The 27,867-nt window shown below is 43.9% G+C and overlaps 1 protein-coding gene and 1 long non-coding RNA gene across 6 annotated transcripts; one reads left to right on the forward strand and one right to left on the reverse strand.

Moving 5' to 3' along the window:
• Positions 1-985: 985 nt before the first annotated feature.
• On the reverse strand, positions 986-26,023 carry LOC310842942 (maestro heat-like repeat-containing protein family member 6). Of its 5 annotated transcripts, none has more exons than XM_083735291.1 (16): positions 25,903-26,023; positions 24,253-24,604; positions 22,834-22,986; positions 20,054-20,208; positions 18,248-18,413; positions 16,181-16,350; positions 15,259-15,393; positions 15,057-15,171; positions 13,040-13,183; positions 11,228-11,401; positions 10,016-10,171; positions 7,431-7,523; positions 6,641-6,743; positions 5,386-5,451; positions 3,754-3,865; positions 986-1,053 (listed from the first exon to the last, which is right to left on the reverse strand). In XM_083735291.1, the coding sequence occupies exons 2-16, from the start codon at positions 24,595-24,597 to the stop codon at positions 1,041-1,043; spliced, it is 2,100 nt and encodes a 699-aa protein (XP_083591417.1). In that variant the 5' UTR covers positions 24,598-24,604; positions 25,903-26,023; the 3' UTR covers positions 986-1,040. The 5 variants fall into 5 exon arrangements, with proteins under 5 accessions (XP_083591417.1, XP_083591415.1, XP_083591416.1 ...); XM_083735289.1 differs by having other exon boundaries at positions 11,228-11,404; positions 25,903-26,022; XM_083735290.1 differs by having other exon boundaries at positions 11,228-11,404; positions 25,817-25,943.
• A 50-nt stretch (positions 26,024-26,073) lies between these two features.
• LOC310843020 lies at positions 26,074-27,132 on the forward strand. Its single transcript, XR_014563463.1, has 2 exons — positions 26,074-26,275; positions 26,436-27,132. It is a non-coding gene; the product is annotated as an uncharacterized lncRNA (long non-coding RNA).
• The last annotated feature ends 735 nt before the right edge of the window (positions 27,133-27,867 follow it).

The raw sequence follows: 27,867 nt of genomic DNA on the forward strand, positions 1-27,867 counted from the left end.
TTGGCCTCTCCTAGATGGCACTCCTGCAATGGGGTGTATACACACACTCACACATTCCTCTCTAGTCCTCATCCAGGCAAGCTAGAGGCCTTAACAGAATTCAAGGGCACTTTCAAGGCAGCTAAAGACATTCCGGGAAAGTCTGAAGCAGGGTATGGCTGGGAAGAGAGTGTGGTCTGGAGAATGCCCCAATGGCCTGAGAGAGAGACCTGGATGGCCACGTCAAGCCGCCCTGGGCCCGAGGTTCCCCATTCCTGGTTTAAGGGGCGCAGAACTCTCTATGTGGCACACACAATTCTGTCTGTGCACTTATAATATTAATAGTAGCAATAATTTTATAATTCGTACTCCTCCCATCTGCCTGGGTTGCCCCAGCCACTCTGGGTGGTTTCCAGTATATATAGAAACATAATAAAACATCAGACCCCACTGCTGTTTCCTGCCCCTTCATCATCTGCCTAATGGCAGGGCTGGTTCTGGGCACGTTTGCACACCCATCCCTCCGTTCAAAATTAAAAGCTCCCAAGTCTGCTTCACATTTTAAAATGCTAAGGCTGCATAATGGTCATATGACATTTCCCCTTTGAATAACAGATCTTTCCAGAGGTCCATGAACATTCAAAACTCAGTTGTGAGCTCTCTCCCCCTCTCCCTGCCACATTTTGTTAAGCCTATTATGTTGCCCCTTAAACATTCCTAGTAATGGCTGCTTCATATTTTTGAACTGAATGAGCAGATACTTGAATCAATGGGAGTGCAGGCAGCTGTGGGCAGCAAGCAAGCTGCTGGAAGGAGGTTTCATACACTTGCATCTTAAGGAGGGTTTTGATTATTGCCTAGAAGACACTCTGCATTTACATTAGGATAATGCCAAAGGAAGGACATCGAATGATCCACCTCTCCTTAAGAAAGCTACTTTCCTATCCAATTCTAGCAGCAAAAGCTACCTAACCTCAGAGAGGAACGCCACAATAAGCCTTCATCGTGAAATTTCATACAGTGCTCTTTATTCAGATGGATATTAACTTCAGATACAGGCGTCAAATACAAGATCTGTAAAGCAGAAAGGTCAGCAAGAAAAGGAATCATCATTAACATTTCAGTAGGTGATGCAGTACACACCTTTCAACCTCATAACTATTGGTCCAGGTGGGATTCTCTGAGATAGGCATGGCCAAACTTGGCCCTCCAGCTGTTTTGGGACTACAACTCCCATCATCCCTAGCTAACAGGACCAGTGGTCAGGGATGATGGGAATTGTAGTCCCAAAACAGCTGGAGGGCCAAGTTTGGCCATGCCTGCGTGAGACCAAAGTGCATAATGACAAAACAAAATAAAACTACTAGTCTTGACACGGGGGCAGGGGAGGTTATATGTGTCTGCCCCATTTAATGTGGGATGGGGGCTGACAAGAGTCTACCATGAGGCAGAGTGAGGAGTCTGTGCTGATCTGGGGTGTCATTAAATGGGAGTAGATATTTATCATCTCATATTTTTACTGCTGGGGGCAAGGAGAGACATTTGTGGATTTTTTTTGCCACATATACCAAAATAGTATGGATAGCCTTAGGTACAACATGATGGGATGGGATGAGATGAGGCATTGAGAGCCTTTCATACTTTGTCTTAGATCAGTCCTGCTTACTTCATCTTAGTGGACCAGTCCTGCTTATTTTCCTACTAAAAGGAGTGCACAGAACTCTTCTCCTTCTATATGTTGCAATACAATAATTGGGTCTGCCAGTCACTTTTCCACGTTCCTGCTTCTCATCTTGGGGGAAATAAGGCATGGGGCGGGGAGGTTTTTGGGATCAGTGTGCTTTTTTATGCATCCTCGCTGGCTACAGGACAGATTCTACCTCACCTTTCGGGACAGCCAAGAAGAGTACTTCCTTATACAGCACATAGTTAAATTGTGGAATCTGCTACCATAAGAGGTATCATTATTATTATTTATTAAATTTGTATACCTGCCCTTCATCTGTAGATCTCAGGCGGTTCACAACATAAAATTGCAATATAAAAGACATAAAAAACAAGAACAGGAACAAACCAAAATCCCACCATGATTCAAAGGCAAAGGTAGGGATGGCCACAAACTTGAATGGCTTTGAAAGAGGATTAGAGAAATTCACAGAGGCTGAGACTATTATGGGTTACTAGCCATGGGTTACTAGTTCCTTCACTGCCACACTGTAGGGTGCAGTTAATTTTTTCGTAGGGGAACAGTTAGGGCTAGAGCCGCCAGCTTGCAAGGAGGATGGAGGGACAGGACGGTGCACACTTGACATCACGATTTCCCAACATCGCGTGTGTGAGCACTACGCCTTCCTCCTTAAGCTGGGCAGAAGCTTTCCGGGCTTTGGGAAAGAGGCACCAAGCCTCTGAAAGGATGCCGGAGCCCTCCTGCCTCCTTCCCAAAGCCAGGTGGGCTTGAGGAAGGTGGTGGGAGGACTCTTGGACCCTGTTGAGAGCATTGTGCCTCCCTCCCCAAGCCAGGCAGAAACTTCCCAGGCTTTGAGAAGGAAGCACCAGGGGGACATTTAGGGGACGGTATGCCACTATTGCCAGGGGATTGTATGCCACTGAATACCAGTTGGTGGAAATTGCAGGTGGGAAAGAGTGGTGTTGCACCCAGGTCCTGCTTGTGGACTTCCTATAGGCATCTGTTTGACCACTGAGGTCACACCCACACCAAACATTAGAGGAACGTCTAAAGCACAACTCTCCCCTGAGATAATACTGGGAACTGTAGTTTTTTTGTTGTTTTTTAGTCGTTTAGTCGTGTCCGACTCTTCGTGACCCCATGGACCAGAGCACGCCAGGCACCCCTGTCCACCGCCTCCCGCAGCTTGGTCAAACTCGTGTTGGTAGCCTCGAGAACACCGTCCAACCATCTCATCCTCTGTCGTCCCCTTCTCCTTGTGCCCTCCATCTTTCCCAACATCAGGGTCTTTTCCAGGGAGTCTTCTCTTCTCATGAGGTGGCCAAAGTATTGAAGCCTCAGCTTCAGGATCTGTCCTTCCAGTGAGCACTCAGGGCTGGTTTCCTCCAGAATGGCTAGGTTTGATATTCTTGCAGTCCACGGGACTCTCAAGAGTCTCCTCCAGCACCATAATTCAAAAGCATCAATTCTTCGGCGATCAGCCTTCTTTATGATCCCCTTCATGGATCACTGCCTTGCCGTGGCGAAGGGGCTTGAATAACTCAGCGAAGTTATGAGCTCTGCTGTGCAGGGCCACCGAAGATGGACAGGTCATAGTGGAGAGTTCTGACCAAACATGATCCACCTGGAGCAGGAACCGGCAAGCCACTCCAGTATCCCTGCCAAGAAAACTCCATGGACAAAGACAACAGGGAACTGTAGTTTACCCCTCACAAAGCTATGATTCCCAGCACCTTGAACAAATGACAGTTCTCAGGATTCTTTGGGGGACGCCATGTTCATTAAATGTATGGTGTGGATGTGGCTTTTGAGAATAGGATGCTGGGCGAGATGTTGGCCTAATTCAGGAGGGCTCTTCTTAAGGCATGTTATGCTCTTCTATACAAACAGGGTGGATGTGTGAAAAGACATCGCCACCATGTCTACAATCATCCTTAGTAGCAAAAAAATGCTCTGCTGCCTATTTTCACCCCCACTGCTCAGGAATATTTAGCCCTCTTGTTTTCATTCTTGTCCTGTAATCATGGTAGTTTTTTAAAAATATATTAATGCTTAATTTTCATCGTACAACCTGAAAGAAAACGTACCTTGGGAAATAGCGGGAACATCTGAACAGGTCTGCGCAGTACCTGCGTACTTTTTCTGGTTCTGGAACAACCGGGACAGGGCGCTGTGCTTCTGATGGGAAAGAGCTGAAAGCTGAGACAAAGAGGAAGGGGCAGATCAACAACTTGACATGGGAATGACCCAGTTCTCCTCCCTGTCAAATATACCAGCTGCTTTGGGCAAGGCTGGGTTAACAAAGAAGCATTCTATGCCTTAGCAAGAGATACTGTAATGCTAAACAGTGTATGTTGTACACATGAGCGAGTGAGAGGGATTGTTTTGTTTGTGCATCTGTGAAAGCTTTTCATGACAAAGGTGGGAATGAAAAGCGGCAAAATTAATTTTGCAATGAATGAAGAGACACAAGAGAGCTGGTGGGTCGTAGTGATTAGAGGGTTAGAGGCTAGGAGGCAGGCGAAGCTTCCAGATTGTCACTGTTTTGTGGGTGGGATACAATTATATACCGGTCATTTCCGGTTGCACAATTGAAGTGGATTTTGCACTCTTACACCCACCCCCCCACAACGCCAAACTTTGTTCAGGAAAGGGAAGTGATAGGAAAATGTGTGCTAGAAAGTGTAGGATACCAAATCGCTTGATGTGGTGCACAACTTTTGTGCAAACAAATCAGAATGAATACTCAGTAAACAGCAGACATTGCATAACCTCTGTACGCACTCTGTGAAAACAAATCAGGATGAATGCTTGCTAGACAAGCCCCCTGGAAGAGTCGCAGTGTTCAAATCTCCACTCAGCCATGAAGTCCCCTTGGTAGCTTTGGACTAATCACTATTTCTCAATCTAACCTGTCTCAAAAGGTTGTTTGGAGGATAAAACCTGGGAGAATGTATGTATGCCTCACTGATCTAAATATACTAAACGAGTCCCGCAAACTCTCTGATATGAAAGAGAGTGTATGACCTTGACCAGGAGGCAAGGGTGGGGAAGATATTCAGTTCAGTTTGCATTTATAGGCAGGTTTGCATCTTTAAAGGAAAACCTACCTAATTTGCATGTTCCAAAACACTATGCAAACCTAAACAGAGCTTGTCATTTGAAATCTGCACGTCTCTGAATTTTGGATTGCACCCCTCTAGCCAGGTGTGCAAAAATGCATATTCCAAGGTGAAGTATGCACAAAATGCACATTTTAGTGGAAATTACGAATCTACATCCTGCTGGAGACAATGCGCTTTGCAGAAAAGTGAATATTAGGAGAAATTCATACTAAATTGCTGATGGATTTTCATAAGAAAATGTTCTTTTAAAAGAAAATTTTCAAAGCAATGTGGAAATAGGGAGAACTGAATTTAAGATTGGAAAAAAGGACAGATTCGCTAGTCCCTACAAGGAAATAGGTATGTGATATCTATCTATCTATCTATCTATCTATCTATCTATCTATCTATCTATCTATTTTTCTGTTCATGAATGACAAAGAGTGCTGTGCTTAACAGCAAGAAAGATGTACAGAAAGGGTACAGATACAGTTTCCTCTACAGGTATGCATATTTTATTTCTGTTATTAGTGCAGACAGCAATAAGCAGCTGAATCCAGTAGCAATACAAGAAAATGCAGACATCTTACTATTGGATGATATTATGATATTTACCTTGCCTCAGGAAGTCCACTTCTGACTTTTGTAGAGGACTGGAATCTAAGTGCTCCAAGATAGAATCTAGAGATACACCATACTCAGTGTAAATAAAAAGGGCTATTTACTTTACTTTCAGTTATATTCTCTGTAGACGAAGGGTGGCATTTGCCACCAACTTCTTCAATAACACAGACTACTATCTGCAGATAGAGCCCGAACTATATTGCTTTCATTTGTTTTTAAAATATCTGCCACACAGGTCAGTTGATCCCTTAAGGTGGCTCTCTCAAAAAATAACATTAAAATCAACAGCAGAAATATAAACAAAATGAAACAGAAGAGTATATAAACATGCACATACACAAAAATCAATCTAGTTAAGAAAAGAACAGGCTGATAAAAGCCATCCCTAGGTTAAACACCTACTCAAAACACACCAGGACAACTGCCATCACTGAATGCCTCGCAGAATATGAACATCTTTATAATCATTCAATGTAGAGACTGAACAGGCATATCTGTAGTGTATGGAGTTTCAAAGTTTGGGTCTCACCACTGAAAATCTGGGGCTTGGAACAGATTCCTAGGCATCACAGCGGTAGAAAGTAAGATTTCCTCGTGGGAAAGTCTAGAGCAGAAGCTTTCAGAATTACCCTCAGGAAATCTTTCCTGCATAGATTTTTCTGTCAAAAAACATCTATTTGTTTGCAGCGGTTTACACAGAACATCAGCTAGGCTGGTCTGGCTTGCTATTGGCCAACTGAAATGAGAGGACCTCCTGCATTCCTAGCACTTTCCCTACAAGTATACATTGCAGGGGAAGATTGGTGATGATGGACATTGGTCAGGCTCCCTCCTCAGAGAAGCTTCTCTCCTGCTGATAAGCTTTCAATGAATTTCATGGCTTCTTGGAAACACCATTTGACAAGCCACTGACCTAGAGGGAGAAAAATGAACACCAGGGAGAGACAGACCACATGCCTGTCATGTTTTATTAAGTTGTTTATGAATGCAGGCCCAGATAACAGTGAAATTCTGCATGAGTTTACTTGGAAGTAAGCAAGGCACATTAAATTGAGTGGGACTTCCTAGGTAATTGTGCACAGAACTGTAAATCGAGCCTGAAATCTTATACATATTTTCCTGGGAGTAAATCCCCACTGAAATCAGAAAAGTATTCAACTAAGTTTCTCCTCCTAAGCAGAGTAGTCTTACGAGCTGTGATAGAACTGGGATGGCAAATAAAGATGAAAGCATTCTGTTTATATACCTATAAACATGGTGGCTGCATTTCTTGTATACATTTGTGGGCTTTGAGTATAGTCTTGTGCCTGGTCCAGAAAGTTCCGTAGTTTCCCTGGATGTTCCTTAACCTAGAAAATGAACACTTTGATAAACACACCATAATGGCTGCACAGACAGGGTATATTTGCCAGTTAAGAATGGATCTTTTAGAAACAGAAGTGAAACTTGTAGAGTCATGGGGCCGGATTGGCCAATACTGCTCCCCCTCCAGGATCCAGCCTATCACATGGACTGCTGTCCCTGCCTCTAGCATCCCTGGCCATCCACGTGGGAATGGCACATTCAAGTACACCCTGTGCAAGTAAAATCCAATGCATGGAGGCCAAAATTATGGAATCACTTTCCTTTGGGGGGGAAATCCAGTAACGGCTATGTGATCGTTGGACGACATGCATCAGGTTTTCTTGTTTTGGGGGTATTTTAATGCAGAGTTCCCCAAACTCGGGTCCCCAGCTGTCGTTGGACTACAACTCCCATCATCCCTAGCTAGCAGGACCAGTGGTCAGGGATGATGGGAGTTGTAGTCCAAAAACAGCTGGAGACCCAAGTTTGGGAAACTGTTCTAATGCAACATTTCCGCAGGATTGGCCAGGGATTATCAAAATACATATGGTAGGGGCATATATATTCCTTCAGTGTGCCTGAAGGAAGCCTGTTTCTCTGCCACATACACTTTCGCTGGTTCATTTGAAATCAACAGATATGAAGTCTACGGATAATATTGAAAAGATCCCAGTGTGCACAAAGGGCCTCACAAGGTGCTTGCAAATCATGCTCCAAGAGTCCTGGTTGTCATTTGCAGTCCATCCCAAGAAGACTTTGCACTCTTTTAAGCTGTCTCTACGACTCTGTAAAACAAGAGAGACAAGAAGCCTTCCCCAGAATTAGTGAAAAAAAGAGATTATTTGGAAAAAAAGTCAAATAAATTATATAAGGGCCATATGCAATTGCCTCAATAATTTTAAAAAAATTGTGTGCAATCTGCTTCCTGTTAAGCCCTTTTGTGTAGTTTGCTGGATCTTTTAAGAATTGTTATTAGGATCAGGACTTTTATTTAGAGAAGGAAGTTTCTAGCTCTCTTGAGTGCAGAGCTAAATGAAATAAGGATGAAAGCCACCAAAACCCAATGTATAAAGAAACCTTAATATATCATTATGGCTTTCGAAGCTCACGATTTCTTCTAAACCAGTATTTCCCAAACTTGGTTTTCCAGCTGTTTTCAGACTACAATTCCCACCATCCCTGACCACTGGTTCTGCTAGCTAGGGATGATGGGAGTTGTAGTCCAAAAGCAGCTGGAAACCCAAGTTTGGGAAACACTGCTCTAAACCCATCAACAAGCCCAAGTTTCCACCCATCCCCAGTTTGGTTCTAACAATTCTGGAACGTTCTGCTCCTTATTCATTAATGAATTCATATCTGTTGATTTCAAACTGTTGTTCTTGAAAAACCAGCATCCAATTAATTTAAGCGCAGTATACTGAAAAAGAAAAATGAGGTGTATATCAGCTGCTATTCTGTCTGTGCTTCCAGTTTGGTCCTTGGAGGTCTACCAATTAATAATTTCCTCACAGGAATTCTTCACACCACCTATTTCCCAAGCTTTTAGGAATTGCTTCCTTGGGGACTGAGCTATGTCTTCAAAGGATGGTTCACTCAGTAGAGGCTGGGCCATTAGTGTGAATGGACCACTGTAACACCAACCTCAATCTGTTTTCAGTCGCCACCTGCCTACCTTCTTTCTTAAAACCAGTTGGCTTGGGCTCCAACTATAGTTGGTCTCCCTGCCTTCTACCCCACTAGTTGAAATGGGCACCAGCCACCACTGCTTACACTTGTAATATCTTGAGTCCTGGAAGGGTGGTCAACATTATTGTCATCGCATTATATTGCAGACAGGGAGTAGGGGCTGAAATTTGGAGACTGTAGTTTGCTTAAGCGGCCCAAGAATGTCAAGGCTAAGGTGAGATTTGAACTCAGGACTGGCAACTCCACATTCTTGGAGCCACTATACCAATCCAGCCCTCAATTGGTCTGTTCTCAAATATCACCTTTATCCCCAGCTGTATTGTGTCACTGCAACAAAATATACAGGTGTTGCCTTGTCTTCTGATCCAACGTAATTATATTTTTAGCACTGCATTTATTCGGACTTTCTTATTTTATTGGTCAGCCTCAAAAACTGAACTGTCGGTCATTGTATTTTAAAGTCGCACACTATTCTGGATACTTCAATTATAAAAGCGGTTAGCAAGTGCAATAAATCATTAGAACAAATCCATGCAAAGATAAATAGGTGTGCTCTGGTGCAAAACAGAAGATTGTTCTTCTGCTGTTCAAGTAACTTTCTGCTTTTGGAAACATGAGCAGTGCATCTTGCCAGTAGAGGCCCTTCAAGACTTGGACTACAGAGCTGCACTGTTTAGCTGTGGCCACTGTCACAGGTGGAAGGGTGCTCTGAGAAGCACCCATTGGCCTCACCAGAAGTGGTGCCGCCGTGTGGCATCTTTGGGCAGCTTCTAGGGTTCCGGCACTTTAGCCAGGCAGACTGCTGATGCTTGCTAGGCCTGTGAGCTTCCATTTTAATTTCCCACAATGCCCTCAGCCTAGAAGTTTAACTGGTTGTTTCCAGCTGCCCAGCACTGATTGAAAGCTCTGTTATGGGTGCCTCTTGCTGTTGCCAGCACTGCCAGGTAAATACACAACATCCCATCAGTGTAGGAAGAGGCCAACTAGAGAGAACTTGGTTGACGTCTCCCTCAGGCATAGCTGTCAAGTTACAGATTTGAAAATAAGGGAACAGCAGCCTCGAAAATAAGGGATCAGCAGCCAAAATAAGGGATTTTCAGGGCACAGGTATGTTCAACTTCTGAGCCCCTCCGAGCCAAAGGCAGAAAGCCCAGCCAGCAGCCAAACGAAGCCTCAAGAGGTGGTTCCCACAGCGCAGCAACCCGGCAAAGGGGATGCAGCAAGGGAAACCACCATCACCTCTCCGCTGGGAAGCGCTGAGCAAAGGCGAGTCCCCAGGCAACACGGCCGATTTGTTCGGCACAAGGCACGCAAGCTCCACCCCCCCAGTTGTTCTTAGTCCTTACTGGGTGAGCAACGTAGCCAAGCAACACAGTTGGAGCCTCCCTCCTCCCTGGCTGGCAGGGAGGGAGGGAGAGAGAGGAGCTGCTTCCTTTGAAACCCAGGAAATTTAAGGGACATCATCAATCCGGGACAGCAGTGGGACACGGCGCTGGTATAAGGGACTTTCCCGCCAAATAAGGAACGGTTGACAGCTATGCCCTCAGGGCCAACTTATCAAGGCTTTGCAAAAAGGCACAATATCATTTACCTTAGCCGCAGTCAGATGTGGATCCTGGAGGTTCAGTAGCAAAGTGACAATACTGTTGAGAACCTGGTCCTGCAAAGCGGCTTTTTCTTTCACGTCCAGGTTCTTAATCATGTCTTGAAACAACCTGTTTGCCACACAGGTTATTTTGGGTCTCCCCTGGGAATGAAAGAGAAAGGAAAAAGTTTGACTTGATAACCTTCCTGAGAGACTTTGAGGCTATGTAGATAGATACTCCTGTTTTCACTGCATCCAGGGCACTATCACCACTGGTTTCAGAAGAGGTGTTTGCACAATGTTAGCCACAATCCCTATTATCTATCCTGTATCTATCCTGCTACGGGACGCGGGTGGCGCTGTGGGTTAAACCACAGAGCCTAGGACTTGCTGATCAGAAGGTTGGCTGTTCGAATCCCTGCAACGGGGTGAGCTCCCGTTGCTCGGTCCCTGCTCCTGCCAACCTAGCAGTTCGAAAGCACGTCAAAGTACAAGTAGATAAATAGCTCCCGCTCCAGCGGGAAGGTAAACAGTGTTTCTGTGCGCTGCTCTGGTTCGCCAGAAGCGGCTCAGTCATGCTGGCCACATGACCCGGAAGCTGTATGCCGGCTCCCTCGGCCAATAAAGTGAGATGAGCACCGCAACCCCAGAGTCGGTCACGACTGGACCTAATGGTCAGGGGTCCCTTTACCTATCTATCCTGTTGTTTCTTGTGAAACATTGCCTTTTGATGCATTTCCCTCAAACCAGCTTCAATCCGAGTTGTGAGAAAGAACAACCTGGCTTACATTTTAAGCCTTAGATAACATGGGCTGATTCCGTTCCTGGAGAATGAACTGCAGGTATTTTTCTAAGATCTGTGCACCTCTGCCTCCCAAATAAATGCACCATAACCCAAATATGTTTAAGACTGCAATCCTAAACATAATTGTTCACTGCCGGCTCCAGGGTTTTTGGTTTTTTTGGAGGGGGCACTTGGGCAAGACATCCTCAATGGCTGCAGCCACTGCCACTTGTAAAGAGCATACAGGAGACATATCCAGGGCTTTTTTTCAGCCTGAACTCGTCGGAACTCAGTTCTGGCACTTCTCAGGTGGGTGCCATTGCCATTATAAGAGAACAAGGGAGGCTTTCATGGTGAGTTCTGGCTCCTCTTTTTCTCCCCTTACACCTGGAAAAGCCTGCCTCACATAGATGAACAATTCTTCTGAAACTTACGTCGGCCAAGAAAGGCTGAAGCTGTTTGACGATCTTCACAAATATGTTCATGTTTATATTGTTTTTGTGGAGTGTTACGATCTTGTTTGTGACCTCCATAGCTGTCAAAATCACCTTCTCATCAGTGTCATTAAAACTTGGAAGTATACCCAGGAGCAGGTTGGAGAGCTCTTTCTTCTGAAAGGACACAAAAATCCTTTTACTGTTAGACTACAGTAGCAATTTCACATTATGTGACTGGGATCCTTAGTTTAGTCTTGCTGTTGTCCCCTGACCAGAGTTGTGAACATGATACTCCCACCAGTGGAAAGGAGTGGGGGAACACATCCCATACTCTTCCTCCCTGGAGAACTTTGTGCCCTCCCAAAAATCTGCTCTGGAGGGTTGGGGGAACCTACCAGAACAATATGAGAGTAGATTTAAGCGGGAAGGAGGGAATCAGGAGAAATAGCCTCCCCTCCATTCCACTAGTGGGATCCTCCACTGGATCTCAGTCTCATCCGTGAAGGAAAGGAACCCAAATGTTCAGAGTTGCACAAAACTGTATCTGAGCCTGGTCAGCAATATCACTAGCTGCAGATAAGCTTCACTCCATTCCTAAGATGAAAGGTGTGAGGCTTAAGCCTTACCCGGGAGCCATGCCTACTAGCCTAGAAACTGTTCCCCCAATGCAGGGCGTTCATACATAAAACCTGAACACATACCCTGGTGCTTTAGAAGCAGAGGAGTAGCAGGGAAACTTAACAGAGCAGGGGGTGATAACATCCTCTGCCAGAGAGCTTGAGCTCAGGGTGAGCTGAAGCTCTCTGGGTGAGGCCCTGTGATGTAGGCTAGACCCTGTGAGGTAAGCTAGGCTCAGACGATGGTTGGCCCAAGTTCACACACTGAACGCCATGACTAGCCCCTCCACTACAGCATTTACCACCAGGAATCTCCAGTGTGACAAATTATTTAACCATTTCCAGACTCAGGAAACAGATGTCCATTTATGTACCACAACTGTTTCATTCATTGATGCTATTGAAACATATCATGGATGCAGACATAAGCCCAATTAAGAAGTAATAATCTCAGTCCAGCAAACCAGATTTATTGGACTGAGAACAAGTACCGTGTTCACAACCCCCTCTCCTCCCATTTCTCATTTACTGTAATGCAAAGCATTGTTTTGGTGGTCGCATACTGCCACATAACCAGGAAATGTATCGCCCCGTGACACAGATTTGCATAAAATGTACATATGCTAATTTATAACTATAGATGCACATTTAGACATTATTACTATACACTTCCACCATTGTAAGTAAGTCTGTGCCCAGTGACCAGGGTATCTGTTGGTCTGCTTTCCTAGGTTAACTTCAAGGCCCCTATTTTCCCTTCATATTGTTATGAATTGGGAGTGGGGGGAAGACTCTCCATTACCCTAAGTGGGGCACATAGATGGGACACATTTGTTGAATACTGCCCAATAGTTCTTGCCCCTGAGCACTCACTCAGTTGAAAATATAATCTATTTATCCCGCTTCTGTCATAGTCTCACCACGTTCACATCTAGCTGTGATTATTAAGTGGTGAGAAAAGGTACTCTGCACATGTCTTTATTATTCACATATTCCCATGCCTGGGCCCTGGCATCTGACACAGGTTCTGGAGCTCTGCCCCCAGATCAGTTCCTTAAAGATACTCCTCCCAACTTCTTGTTTCAGTAGAGCATGTTTTGCTTCAGTACAGAGCACCAGTTCAACACCTCCACCTCATCCTTAGCTAGAGTTTCCTTTAAGCAACCACAACAACAAAAATGAAATCACTCACGTTTTGCAGGTGACGCGCCACATTGCCCATTCCATGGAGACTGAGCCAGCGGTAGGTTGGGCATGAATCAGCCTGCCAGTTCTTCAACAGGCCCAGGATGTAATGTTTTTGTAGCACCGTGTAGGTGGATTCAGACGAGAGAAGCTGAACAACACAAACCAGTAAATATGTGGCAGGAAATTCAGAGAACTTTCCCTATACGTTGCCAGCTATCGAAAGGTAATGATAGAATACTGGAGTCACTCTCAGCTGTTGCTGGTGTTTCAGTTAATGGATAAGGGTTTCCCCTCAAGCCCAAAGACTGTTTTTTTTTTATATGAAAAAAAATTGGTAAAGTGGTAGGATTTGGCTGAAATAGTATTGCTTTGCTTTTTGTGTTGCAATCACGGTCTGTTTCAGACGTCTCTACCGTATTTTTTGCTCCATAAGACACACTTTTTTCTTCCTAAAAAGTAAAGGGAAATGTCTGTGCGTCTTATGGAATGAATGTGTGGTCCCTGGAGCCGAATTGCCCAAGGGCAAAAAGAAGATCATGCTTTTTTTTTTGAAAGAGAGAAGTGGGTGATGAAACAAAGCCATTGATCAGCAAGCGATCGGAGCAAGATAAGGGACTCTAGAGATAAAAGAGGCTGCTTGGGAGGGGGGAGGTAAAGACAGCAAACTTGCAAAGGGGAAAACAGGAAGACTAAAGCAATAAGGAGAAAAAATAGAAGAAGAGGAGGAGCAAAAAACTGCTCCAGCTAAGGAAACGACAGTAAGGCAAACAAGAGGGAAGGATGTGTTGAAAGGAAACAGCTGATCGGTGGGATCAGAAGACAGATAAGGGACACTAGCGGAGGCTGCCTGGGAGGGGGAGGTAAAAGCCCATGGATCCTCAGGATTTTTGCATTGGGTCACCCCAAATTCACCATCAGATCACGTGTCTGTGGCTACAGCATGAACCACAAAAATCCACTGTTTCGTTCAGAATATTTTTTCCCCTTGTTTTCCTCCTCTAAAAACTAGGTGCGTCTTATGGTCAGGTGCGCCTTATGGAGTGAAAAATACAGTGACTTTTCTGCTGGCTACAAATTCTGTTGGCAGGCTGTGTTATCTGCACTTCTTGAGTTGTTTTTTTCACCGCATACCTATACTTATGATGCAATGCACCAGAAATTATTTACATCATACGTGGCTGCAAGAGAGAGGGGGAGAAGAATGTGTACAGAAAACCTGCCATAAAGACAGGCTGGAATTGAGTGAATACACAAGGGCCCAACCTAACATTTGTTTTCCATTCCTAAGTGACTGGGGAAGGGCTTCTAGCTCAGTGACTAGAAAGCATCTGCTTTCCACGCAAAACTCCCCAGGTTCAATTCCCTGGCATCTCCAGGCAAGGCTGTGAGAGATCTCCTCCCTGAAACCTCAAGCCACTGCCACTCAGTGTACGCCAGGGAGCCTTTTTTGTCCTGAGGGTCTCTCCAACCTTCCAAGGGCTGCATGCCAACAGTGGCCTTAGTCATAATCCTCACAACTAGGGAGACGTTTAATCTCAGGGTCGTGGGTTCGAACCCCACGTTGGGCAAAAGAATCCTGTGTTGCAGGGGATTGGACTAGATGACCCGTGGTGGTCCCTTCTAACTCTACAATTCTATTATTCTAAGTAGCTCATAAGCATTTATGCAAATATAAACACATGCATATATAGAAATACATTCACATATACTCTCTGCAGCTTTTTCTGCTTGGCCCACCGAAAGCTTCCAAGCAACGTTGACATAGGCTGTGTAATGGAGGGGTGAAAAAAATTAAGAGCTAGGAGGTTTCTCAATAGATATAAAGTACTGTATCTGCTGGCACAGCAATGGAATGTTTCCTCTTAACCATTGCCTGTTCCTCATGGTGTCTGAAGGCAAAAAAGGGGATACAAACACAAACACATTTACAGTTTTGTGTTCTGCTAGGACCGCATTTGTACTCAATGGCTAAGTAATGTCATATTTCTCAAGATGCTACTCAAACAAGAAAATAGACATACTGCAGTGAAAAAGGCCATTGCCGTCAGCTTCTGCTGGTCATCCCCATGATGGAGAAGAGGAATCACCTTGGTAAATACCGCATAGTCAAGCCCATGATGATGTTTGACAAGGGCTCTGTAAGGATATAAACAATATTTTATTTTTGAATATGCAGAAGGCACACTGAAGAACACAATAATCAGCCTCAAATTCACTACTTGCCTGGCCAGAAGGAGAACTCCTTCCAGGTAGTTCTCTGGGGAAGCCAAAAGGTCCCAGCTTCCTGTTAGACTCGTAAAACACGCCTGAGGAGCCTTCTGCCTTTTCACCAAGGCCTTTAAAGCATCCATGGCGCAGCTGAATTCAGGGAAAGAAAAAGCATTTGACAGGGACAGTTACCTTACTTAGAGCCCTATGGCACACCCCCCCCTTCATGGGTTTTGTTAGATGACATTATTAATTCCTTTATTGTGGTTTGGTTTACTAGGAGCTTGCATCTTGAAGGTTATGAAATGCATTATTACTGTAATTGGAACCTGAAACAATAAGGAAGTGGTGTAGACAGCTCAGTTCATTAGAACAAGCCGAGTTTGGAAAGGAACACAGCATGCATGTTTATTATTATTAATTATTATTTATATGATGATGATGATGAAATTTCTTTTTGAATTTTTATTTTGATGAAAATATTTGCGTACATTTTGGGAAGGTATGGTCCAGGGCATCGTAATCCCATGAATGCTCATGGAATCTTGCTCCGTGTTCCCTTGTTTTGATGAGGGCATGAAATAGCAAACTGGTCAGAAGCAGAGACAACGCGGGTGGAGCGGAAACAAAACTGGGCAAATCAACTGACTCTTACCTCTGCAAAGCAGGCAATATCCTAAGCACATAAAAGCCAATGGGGCTTTACTGATAAAGCAAAATAAATTTCTCAGTAAAGCCATTTTGGAATGGACAATCTTTTTCAGATTAGAAAGCCTTTTTCTGCTAAGACATTTGAATGACAATAGCTCCCCTGCTGCAGTGCAGGAAAGAGTAGGACCTCCAGAGCCTTTCCTTACAAGCCAAAGAAGAGAGAATTATGTTCTTATCAGACACTGGTATTTACATGGTTAGTAGTACTCCATTAGCTGCCTGTTACCTAATGTAGTTTGATGTTCTGATTATGTCCTCCTGTCCAGGTTCGGAATCTGTACAGTTCATCAAGTAGTGCAGCTGAATAACTAGGAAGATGATCACAGATACGTAATAGCTGTTCATAGGGATTTTGCACTTTTTATCCCTAAATATTATGCACAGGGCCTTTGTTGCCTGAAACAGAATAATTAGAAGAAAAGAAAACCGACCTTAATTCTAGGAAGTTTGGTTGTTCTCCCACAAGCAGATATCACTCCTTATGTTTGTTCTCGGATCACTGCAGTCTTACCCTAAGACTGTGAGTTAGGGTTACTTTATGGCAGAGGTAGCACCCGCTAGATGTTGTTGGACTACAACTCCCATCATCTCACACCATTGTCCCCATTGGCTAGGGCTGATGGGAGCTGGAGTCTAACAACCTCTGAGGACTCGTTGGCCACCCCCCGTTGTACAGTATGGCTACAGTTACAGATAGGTAGCCGTGTTGGTCTGCCATAGTCAAAACAAAAAAAATTCCTTCCAGTAGCACCTTAAAGACCAACTAAGTCAGTTCTTGGTATGAGCTTTCGTGTGCATGCACACTTCTTCAGATACACTGCGTGTGCATGCACACGAAAGCTCATACCAAGAACTGACTTAGTTGGTCTTTAAGGTGCTACTGGAAGGAATTTTTTTTGTTTTGAGTATGGCTACAATGAGAGATTCTAGCAAAACCTGGAGAAGAGCAACCTAGAATATTTTTCATGTCCTTTTTGTTCCCTTCCCGGTTTTGTCCCCTCTCCCCATAAAGCCTGACATCTTCTGTAACTGGTCCATTTACGAACTAGGTAAGCAATATTGCCAGATTGCATATCCAAGCACAGAGATGGTCCAGTACTGGGGCATCAGAATACTATTTATTAATTAATTAAAATTGTATATCGCCCTTCATCTCTAGATCGCAGGGCAGTTCACAACATCAAAATACAAGCTTAAAAAACAATATACATAATAAAAACAAGAAGCAACACACACACACAAACTAATAACAGCCCTCCCTCAAACACATTTAAGATGTTATAGGGTGTTAATCAGCCTGGTTGAAGAGAAACGTTTTCACCTGATGCCTAAAGGTGCATAATGAAGGTGCCAGCTAAACATCCGTGGGGAGAGCATTCCACAAATGGGGAGCCACTGCAGAAAATGTGAAAGCTTGAGTCTGGTCATATCTTGGCCTAGTTCTACAGGTCCCAGAACATTCTATTGCTTGAAATGAATGATAAGATGGCAGCCTTCGATTGAACGTTACTTAAAGACTGGGAATGGGAGAGAATCCGCCACAGCACAGAAGGGCAGCAGGTTAGCATGGGAGGTGAAACAGGGCAGGCCTTGTGACACACAGAGCTCTACCCTCTAACACTTTGTTTGCTTCTGTGCTTAGCACCTGCTTGCTGCAGGGCATGAGCTGTGCAACTTATGCACATGTCCAACTCCTTCCAGAGTACATGGCCTGGGATGGTTGCCTCTCTGCTTGCTTGCTTGCTTGCTTGCTTGCTTGCTTGCTTGCTTGCTCACTCAGTCAGTCAGGGCAGAGGCCTCTCCCAATCACACTGTTGGTGATGTGCTGGGGGGAAGGCAACCAGGCAAAACAGCTAGCCAGCCAGTCCATGCCAAGAACAAGAAAGCATCCTCATCACCAGAGTGCGGGCCCCAGGAGGAGTAAAAAGAAGAGAGGTGGGCTCAGAAGGTATAGCCAGGAGGGTCTGCTCCACCTGCACTCCCAGAATCAGCTGCTGAGGCAACTACCTCACTCTGCCCAATAACAGGGCTGCCATGTTTTGTGCACTCTCTATTTCAGGGTTTCCCAAACTTGGGTCTTCAGGGTTTTTTTGGACTACAACTCCCATCATCCCTAGCTAGCAGGACCAGTGGTCACGGATGATGGGAACTGTTGTCCAAAAACAGTTCCCAAACTTTGCTCTATTGGGTGGTGGCCTCCAAGTTGTTGTGCATCTATCTAGATCCCAGTCTATGCTCTAGGACAGCACAGCTTGTTAAAATTGGAGGTAAAGGAATAGCATATTTCTCTCACGGCTAGCGGTAGAAGGGAGGAGTTGTCTGTGAACTTTCCATCTGATCCCGGGCGTTCGCCGCTAAGGCAAGGTTTCCTTTTCAGCACTTCAAGAAGCTTGGCAAGAACCTGGAGTCTTACAGGTTGTTTAGCTTGGCCCAAGGCTTCCCAGATTTGAGTGATATGCCTAAAATTAAAACAAACAAATCTATATCAGTGTCTATACACACACACACACACACACACACACACACACACACACACACACCACTGCTGATCTCATTCTCTCTTGCATTTCTAGTGTTGTTTAAAGTGGAGTTATATGTATATACAGTGGTACCTGGCTTTATGAACTTAATTTGTTCTGGAGGTCCGTTCTTAACCTGAAACTGTTCTTAACCTGAGGTGCGCTTTCGCTAATGGGGCCTCCCACTGCCACCAGTGCACGATTTCTGTTCTCATCCTGGGGCAAAGTTCTCAACCTGAGGTACTACTTCCGGGTTAGCGGAGTTTGTAACCTGAAGTGTTTGTAACCCGAAGCGTTTGTAACCCGAGATACCACTGTACATGAATTAAGATGGATAAAAGAGCCCAACAGAACCGAAAGCCTGTTTGCTGCAAATAATAATTGTTTGTTTACTACTAGAGGGCTAAAAGCATTTTATAGGATTTGATATTTTCATCAGTCTAGACAGTGTTATGAAAAAGAGGTGCCAGAACTCACCATGAACACCTCCTTCTTTTAGAATGGCAACGGAGCCCACCTGAGAGGTGCCTGAACTGAGTTCTGGTGAGCTCCAGCTAAAATAAAAAGACCTGAGTCTAGCAATGACCCCCAGAAAAGACAATGTAAGAAGAGAGAGCCCTGCTGGCTATCAGGCCAATGGCCCATCTGGTCCTCCATACTGTTCTCACAGTGGCCCACCAGCATCTTTTCCTCACATTTTAAATGTTGGTTGGTTTTTTTTGTATGATTAGGTTTTTTTGGAAATGCATGTGCAGGTATAAACAATAAACAAATTCAAAAATGCATTTTTCATGTGGTGTGGTATAATTTCCAAATAAGAGCTACGGAGTCAGTTTTGAATGAAAAGGATGCTTGGTCTCTGTTACATTGAATTTCTTATCTTGTCCATGGATATGCAGAGAATAATTGATATGTTGCTTTTTTAGACACACTTGCCTAAAAACTGCAAAATGTCACCAGCTGGAACTGCTCTGTCCCAACGCACCACTGGAATACAGCTCCCAAGATGGCTGCTCATGAGACAAAGGTTCCTTGCCCCCGGTGTTCACAATACTGAGCTAGTTGGATAAATATTCTGACTTGCTGTAAGGCAGCATCTTATAATATTCCTTGGTTTACCCTTAGATTTTAACTCATTGTTCACAGGAATAAAATGAAGTGAATGCTGTCACCTTGGGATAATTGGTGACTATCGTCACACACTTTAGGTGCTGTCTCAAGACAGCTGTTCAGACCTTTTGCTAGCTCAGTGTAATTGAATCACCAAGAATATTTACATTGGTTCAAGAAGTGACAAAGGTCACCTACAATATTCTGGTATAAGTTCTGAATATTTGAGTAGGTAGAGCGAGTGATATTGTTGCCAGTTTAGCCCACAGATTTTTCCATCAGAGGCAACCAGAGAAACTCACACAGGTGAATCAATGTTATTTCTCTGTGTGGCATGGCGGCTGGAGCGCAGAATGTGGGAGACCTGGGTTCAAATTCCGACTCAGCCATGAAACTCACCTGGTGGCCTTGGGCAAGTCAAAGCCTAACTTACTTCACAGGGAATCATGGAGGACAACTCAGTTCCTCACCTGTCACAAAGCAATGAGAGTTTCAGAAGGCTTGAAACAGTTTCTTCTGTGTGTTTTTCAGCCAGGAGGCACACAGCCCCTATGGCAACTTCTCTTGCACTAGGTTCCTGGATAGCTCGCAGGTGGAAATAAATAATATCAATGATTTCTGGCACCTGGGACAAAACAAAACAAGGGTTTACACTGATGATTCTTTCACAGTTTCTGTTGCTTTTGCATTTTATTTGCTTTTACATTTTTGGTCCTCATATATGAATGCTTGTAGCACTTCTAAGTGTCCAGGTGAGAATGGCTTGCAGTGCGACAGAAAAGATAGCAGTTTGGGTAAACGGCCGTGCTCTTCTCATAAAGAGGTTAGAATGAACTCAACAAACTGCATCACTGCACTACAATGGTTATATATGCAGCCCCTCCAACCAGTAGACCCTTGCTGTTCAGATACTGCTCTGACCTGAGAATAATTTGGATGTTTAGAACATGTCTAAACATGATTGCTACTAGGCTGACTTGCAGTGACTGACTCTCAGCTGAGAGTTTTTGAAACAGGCATTACAGATAGGGATTGGGTTGAATTCAGAATTGGGGGAGTGCGTACAGTAATATGAACTCTCATAGCTTAGAAAGCTTCACTGATATATATATATATATATATATATATATATATATATATATATGCATGCATATACAGCAGAGAGGGCTTGCTAGACAGAGATAAGAGAGGCCCACTATCCTTTACTAGGGATGGACAAAATGCTCTTAATGTTCATGTTCCTTGCATATGAGTAGACTGACATGTCCATTCCATTCTGTGCGGATTTGTTTGGCAAAATCCTTTAAATATTCTGCATGCTTTAAAAATGCATTTATCACCGATAAAGAACTTTCAAGGTAGCCTGAGGGCTTCCCTGAACGTCTCCTCCTCCTCTCTCTCTCTTTTTTCACTTCTTAAAAACATTTCTAGTTGCTCAGAGCAGTTAGAAAGTGCAGCGCTTGCCACAGCCATGGAAAACTTTTGATTAAAAAATGCATGGAAGCAGTATGATGTGCCATCCCTGCCAGGTGATTTTTGGGAGAAAAAGATGGTTGAGCTCCGGCACCTCCTTTTCTAGAAAAATAGCACAGTGTATACAATTTACTGTATTTGCATTCAGTCATTTTGTTCAAGTGTCAACCAACAAGATACCTGCCAGCAATTCAGAGTTTGATTAAATTTGCTGGAATCTGACCTACATATGGATGTTCGTAACAAGCAGACTGATCAGATACAGCAGCGCAGTTGCTTTGCTTCTAGAGAACTACAGAGAGCTCATCCTGTCTTTGTTTTTGTATAGGAACAAAGGAAGCTGACTTATACTGAATCAGACCATTGGCCCAACAGCTCAATTTTAACTACACTGACCACTGATGGCTGTTCCAGTCTCTGCCCACTGGACAGGTATAGGCAGGGCTGAATAGTGTTACAAAAGGTTAATTCCTGTTATGCTCATCAGTGTGGCAATGCCAGAATATAGCAGGTGCAATACTGATGTCATTGATCACTTAGCATGGTTATCTTGCAGCGTGAATAACCTTTAAATGACCTTTAAAGCCCTAAACGGCCTCGGTCCTGTATACCTGAAGGAGCGTCTCCACCCCCATTCGTTCAGCCCAGACACTGAAATCCAGCGCTGAGGGCCTTCTGGCAGTTCCCTCATTGCGAGAAGTGAGGTTACAGGGAACCAGACAGAGGGCCTTCTCGGTAGTGGTGCCCACCCTGTGGAACACCCTCCCTTCAGATGTGAAGGAAATAAGCAGTTATCCTATCTTTAAAAGACATCTGAAGGCATCCCTGTTCAGGGAAGTTTTTAATATTTAATGCTGTACTGTTTTAAACATCTGACGGGGAGCCGCCCAGAGTGGCTGGGGAGACTCAGCCGGATGGGCGGGGTATAAATAATAAAGTATTATTATTATATTATTTATTATTATTTTCAATTCCCTCTCTATACCACAGCTCAGTACAGTATTGCAGACAATCTCAGGTTCAAACCTTGCCTTCTCCAGGGAGGGCTGGGAGTTCCCCGGTCTGAAACCCATCTGCAAGCCCTGACGAGGGGAGGAAGGAGTTTACTAAGCAAAACTCAAAGGGATTAATCAATTAGTAATAGTTATCCAGACTAGCTCGTGGATGCGAGCGAGGGCAATCTGCCTGTGACATCTGTCACCCCACTGATTGCTAGAGATGATCCGGCAGATCACTAACTGGATTTTCTCTGCCTCTCATACCCAGCTGAAGTTCTCCTTGCCTCTCGCATTTGCGTGTACATCTTAGGCAGGTGTGCAGTTTGCCTAATGGTTGACCATCCCTGGAGGTACTGCTGCTCTTGTGGAGCCCCCAAAGTTGCTGGCTGTGATACAGTTCTAAGATCAGGAAATGGGGATGCGAAAAGAGCCAATGGACATCCAAGAAAATGGAGCTGAGTGAGTGAAGCTGTGGCTCTCGTTTGTCTGGAAAGTGCGGAGCAGCAAAACACCTAAAGGGCAGGTAGAAAGGGGGAGAGAACTGAGGTGGCTGTCACAACATTGCTCTTGGGAAGAAACTACTTGACAGGCTAAACCTATACCTGGGCTAGCAGATCCCTTTCCTGGATCAGAAGAATGCAAGCAGGCAACCAAATAAGCTGGCATACAAACAACTAGTTGCTTCAGTACTTTTGTCTGTCTCTAGAATTCATTGCTAGAACCCACAAGGCACAACCACCTCAATTTCTGAAACCCATAAGCATCTCTCTTGTTTTTACCTTTCCCCTCAGTTTGTTCCTCTCTTTTTTCAAGATTGAATTTAGCATAGCTGAAGCTGCCTGGATGCTATTTTTTTCTGTGTCCCTCAGGCTAGCAATGGCTAAAAGTATCTGACCCGTCACGGTGGACTCTGCATCAGGTCTTTCAGGTATCTGAAACAAAACAGAGAAGAGGCAGTTGTGGGGGATACATCGGCAAAGGTATCCATTATCCAAAAGATGAACACCCGCAGTAGACAAGCTAAAAGTATTGCTGAACTGGAGAAGTTGGATTTAATGGTTGGAGTGCTTGAGTCAGACTAGGGAGACCCAGAACCAACTCCTTACTCTGCCATGAAATTCACTGGGTTGAATGTGGGCCACAGCCTAACTCAGTGATCTTTCAGAGGTTTTGTGAGGATAAAAAGGGGCACAGCTACATATGCTGCCTTGAGCTCCTTGGAGGAGAGGCAAGAAAAAAACAAAATGAGCTGATTTCTAACATACATTCCAACATCACAATTATTCACATGTAAAGCAGGGACAAAAATACTCTGAAAAGTTTCCAAGATTATATGAGATGTCCAGGCAGAAAGAAGACTTAGGTCAGGGGTAGGGACCCTCTGGCCTTCCAGATGTTGCTCCCATCATCCCTGCCCATTGGCTGCCCTGGCTGAGGCTGCTGGTACTTGGTGCCCAGTAACATGTGGCGGGCCACAGGCCATCTGTCACCCAGATCCAGACCAAACTTGGGTCTCCAGCCGCTTTTGGACTACAACTCCCATCATCCCTAGCTAGCAGGACCAGTGGTCAGGGATTATGGGAATTGTAGTCCGAAAACAGCTGGAGTTTTGGAAACACTGGCCTAAGGTCATCAAGGCAAGTGTGTGGAAACAGAGGTCTTCTCCCATAACAAGAGGGAGATGTAAAGATATAACTTCTAAATTTGCAAATGAGCGAGGTGTAAAGTGGCTCTGGTTTGTAATACAAATGTGTATAAAACTCACACCGGGACAATGCTCGTTCACTTTACAAATGTCTGCATTAGAGGGTGTGTCACCAGTATCGTGTGAGGAAAGTACCTGGGTGTTTTAATCTCATGCGTAAAAAAGTTTATGGCATGGAAAGAGCGAGAGTTTGGAGGCTGAAGGAAGTGTAAAGAGGGAAGCCTCTTCACCCCTGAGGAGGATGCAAAAATGTGAACACAGAAGCGATGGTCTGACAGAGTAGCCATAAAGGCTACAAACCTATAACTGCTTACCTGAGAGTAAGTCTCACTGAACTCCATTGGACCTACATCAGAGTAAACAGACATAGACTTGTGCTTTAAGCGGGTCTGTGTTGTATTGTTATGGCCAATGATGTGTGAAGACTTGGTGCAAAAGGAGAAGATGATAACTTGGAAAGAGAAATCCACCAATTCGTATAGAGTGATTGTACCTGATTAAGGTTTTCATTTTCCGGCGGTGGTGAGATAACATGATGACCTTTCCTCTCTTTTTCCTTCACGAGAAAGTCCCCAGGCTCTGACCCTGGCTTGGCAGCAGAGACTTTCTCTTGAATTTGTGTTTCTGTTTTCAGCACACAGTATTTTTTCTTGCTCGGCACAAACATCTGGGCTGTATATGGATTTGTTGCCTTTTCCTGGGTCATACCATCTCTCGGGCTCTCAAAGTTGGTTTGTGTAGCCTTATCTTCACAGGTAAAGTCTGGTTCGCTGGCATATGCCGTGCTCATCCCAACATGTGGGCCATAGGTCTTTTTAATCTTTTCTTTTACAACCATGGTTGATCTAGAAGAAAAAAACACACACACAGTCACAAGTCACAGTGTAACTTTATACACATCTTAAATTCTCCCAGGGAAGCGTGTATGAGATTGCAGCCTTATTCTTTTTTTTATTAAAGGTCTTCAACCGAATATACCATAAAATCCAAACTAATAAAAACAATAATAAAAAACAATACATCAAATAGAAAAAACCAAAGAGAAAAAGAAAGATACATCGATAATAATCCTCATATGATCCTCATAAAATAAAAAATAATAAATATATCTGTGTAGCCCTCGGTCACCATTTTACCTTAAACATAGAGTTTAATCCTCCCACCTGGGAGAGCTTCTCCTTTCCTTGTCTCCCACCCTGAGAAAAACCACTCTGACCTGCCTCTCATAGAGGCCCCTCCTCTTCTCTCTGTCAGCTCCCTGTATGTATTTTGATTTATCACAAATATAATTCTTTAGCTGTTAAGACATACATCTAGTTAATATCACCAGAGAGCAACCAAAAATCAAAGATCGCACAAGAAACCCAGACCAAAAGAAAAACAAAAACACGGTTTATGGGGTTGTTGCTGTTTTCAGTATCAGAGACACAAGTTTGCTACAGTGTCTGGAGTTGCATGCATGCCATACACCTGAAGAACCATTCCTCCCCCTCCAATAATCTTGGGAACTATAGTTTGCTAAGGGTGTTGGGAATTGTAGCGCTCTCTCTGTGTAGGGTAAACTCCAGTTCCCACAATTTGAGGGGAGGGGGACATGCTTTACATGTATGGTATATATGCGCTATAGGAGTGGTGATTAGATAGTTAAAATATAAAGCAGATTTCATTTCTTCCTGGGTTTTATTTCATAGTGCTTTTGAAACCTCAAATTGAGACAAGGTGAAGTTTATTCTAACTGCACCCAGGTATGTTTTAAAGAATCATTTCCCACCAGGACATAATTGAAGGGTCACTTCCAATTGACATGAATTTTCAGTTACCTACAGAATCCATTGGGATTTATCCTGCGTACAAAGAAACAAATCCCAACACACACAAAATACAAGCGCTCTTATTACTTAGCCATCAAACTAAACGCAATGAAAACCCATGCTGAGATTCACAACGGCAAAAGCCAAGAAAGACTTCTGGAATGTTTTGACAGCCAAAATCTCTGGAAGGACTGAAGACCAGTCAGAACAATTTTTTTTTTAATGCTGGTTGCAGAAGACAAATACCAGTGGCTATGTCTGGCACCAGCAAGTCTCTGGTGAGTTAATGGAGGCACAGAGAAGCAACAGACCACGTGGAGCCATCTACTTACAACCTGCATGGTTGGAACCAGTCATATATTTCCCGTTCTGCTGCAGCAGTTTCTGCCTCACTGGAATGTAGCAATGAAAGGATCAGTGCTCACCAGGGCCCGGGTCACAATGGATCTTATTGCGTCAGAGCTTTTGTGGCTACCACGGTAACAACATCACCAAGGGCGCCCAGTGTTCCAGTGGTTGTCAAGGGTATCGCCAGGGCTACCAACTCAGGCAGTTTTGTTTTGTTTTTCTTTTTCAGATGCAGGAACTCAAGAGTCCAAGTATTTTAATTTTTATTATTGCTTTTCTATCCCACCTTTTCTCCAAAGAGCTCAAAGTGGCGTATACAGTTCTCTCCCTCATTTAGTCCCACAACAACCCTGTGAGGTAATTTAGGCTGAGAGACTAACCTTAGGACACCCAGCGAGCTTCATGGCTGACTGGGAATTTGACTCCTGGTCTCCTAGGTCCTAATCCAACACTCTTAACTACTATGCCACACTAGCAGGACTAGAATTCTTCTTCTGAATTCCTTTTTTCATTGCAGAGAAGAAACTAGAATGGTTTTGGCAAGCGTTCACCCAGTGATGGGTGGGGTCAAAAACACACATGTGTGCACATAGAGAGACACATCATAATAACAGCAGCGACCTTTGGTGTGGTCCTGGCCGTCGCAATGCTCTTCTTTCTACACTTGATCAGATTGCCACCACATCCCGAAAAGCATCTCATCTCTGCACAGAGGCCACAGAGGAAAGATATGCATCTCCTCCTTTTGATCTGCAGGTGGTTTCCAGGGCTGCTAAATGGAAAGGAGCTAGCCGACACCTGAACTTTGTGGCACCCCTTTGAATGTAAGTGATTATCAATGCATGAGACAGTGCGGCTAACCACAGTCTTGAATTCCTGTCAACTTCCATCAGCAAAATAAAATAAATGAAATTGCACATTTCTGCCAACACCGATCAAGAGCTTCTGAGCAGCACTTCCCTGTCAGCCTTCATAAATACTGGAAATGACATTCTTACTTGATTTCCTAACAAGAGACAAGGCAGCAACAAATTATTAACATGTCAATTGTGATATAAGCCCTGGTATGATTCCTCCCTCTCTTACAAAGCTCTGTATTAGGTACAAAACATTATATTGTTTCATTATTTACTGTGTCATATCTACTTATACTTGGTACTGCAGAATTGGGAATGAGAAGAAACACTATTAAAACAGGTTCGTTCTGATGATTATTAGTTTGATGCGGTCCTTCACTAGAATTGGTTCTGGTTAGTTTGCACAACTGTTGATTGCATTCATTTTTTAATTGTTTAAATTCCTGGTTCTGATTGTGCATGCTTTTGTGCTACTGCTTTACTGGTGTGGATCACTGACAGGTCACAAGTTGTTGTCACTTTCTATTCCAATATTCACTTATATAAACATATATTGGTATAGCTGTTTATTCTAAACATCTTTCAGTACTCTTCATACTCAATGGTTGATGTGCATATCTACAAATGTAAAGTATAAATGTGATAAACACGTAGTTCATACAGGAACACCATCAGGGAACAGTGAGTCATTGAACTTTCTTGTTATGTGTAGGTTCAGGGGCAAACCTCACTTGACTCTGTATAAAATGGGTGCAATGGCCCCATCTAAGCATGAACAACTCTGACAGTCATTGAGATGTTTGGAACTTCTGTATCTTGGCAAAATTGCTTGAAATAATTACTTGAGTTGGAGAAGGGGTACAGAGAACACACATGGCATGACTGTCCTTAGTTGATCTCTACTTAATCACAGCTGGATCCCTTGAAGAAGAGCTTTGGAGAACACAATATTGATCCTTTGTGAGGATATCTACCTATGATGGGCCAGACAGATGATCCAACTGGAACTTAGAACAACGTAGCTTGTAGTTTTCAGGGTGTGAGGCAAAATCCCCACTCCCTGAAACCCCCCCAAAACTATTCATTAGATAT

This window comes from Podarcis gaigeae (assembly GCF_964106915.1).
Source record: "Podarcis gaigeae genome assembly, chromosome: 4".
Lineage (NCBI taxonomy): Eukaryota > Metazoa > Chordata > Lepidosauria > Squamata > Lacertidae > Podarcis > Podarcis gaigeae.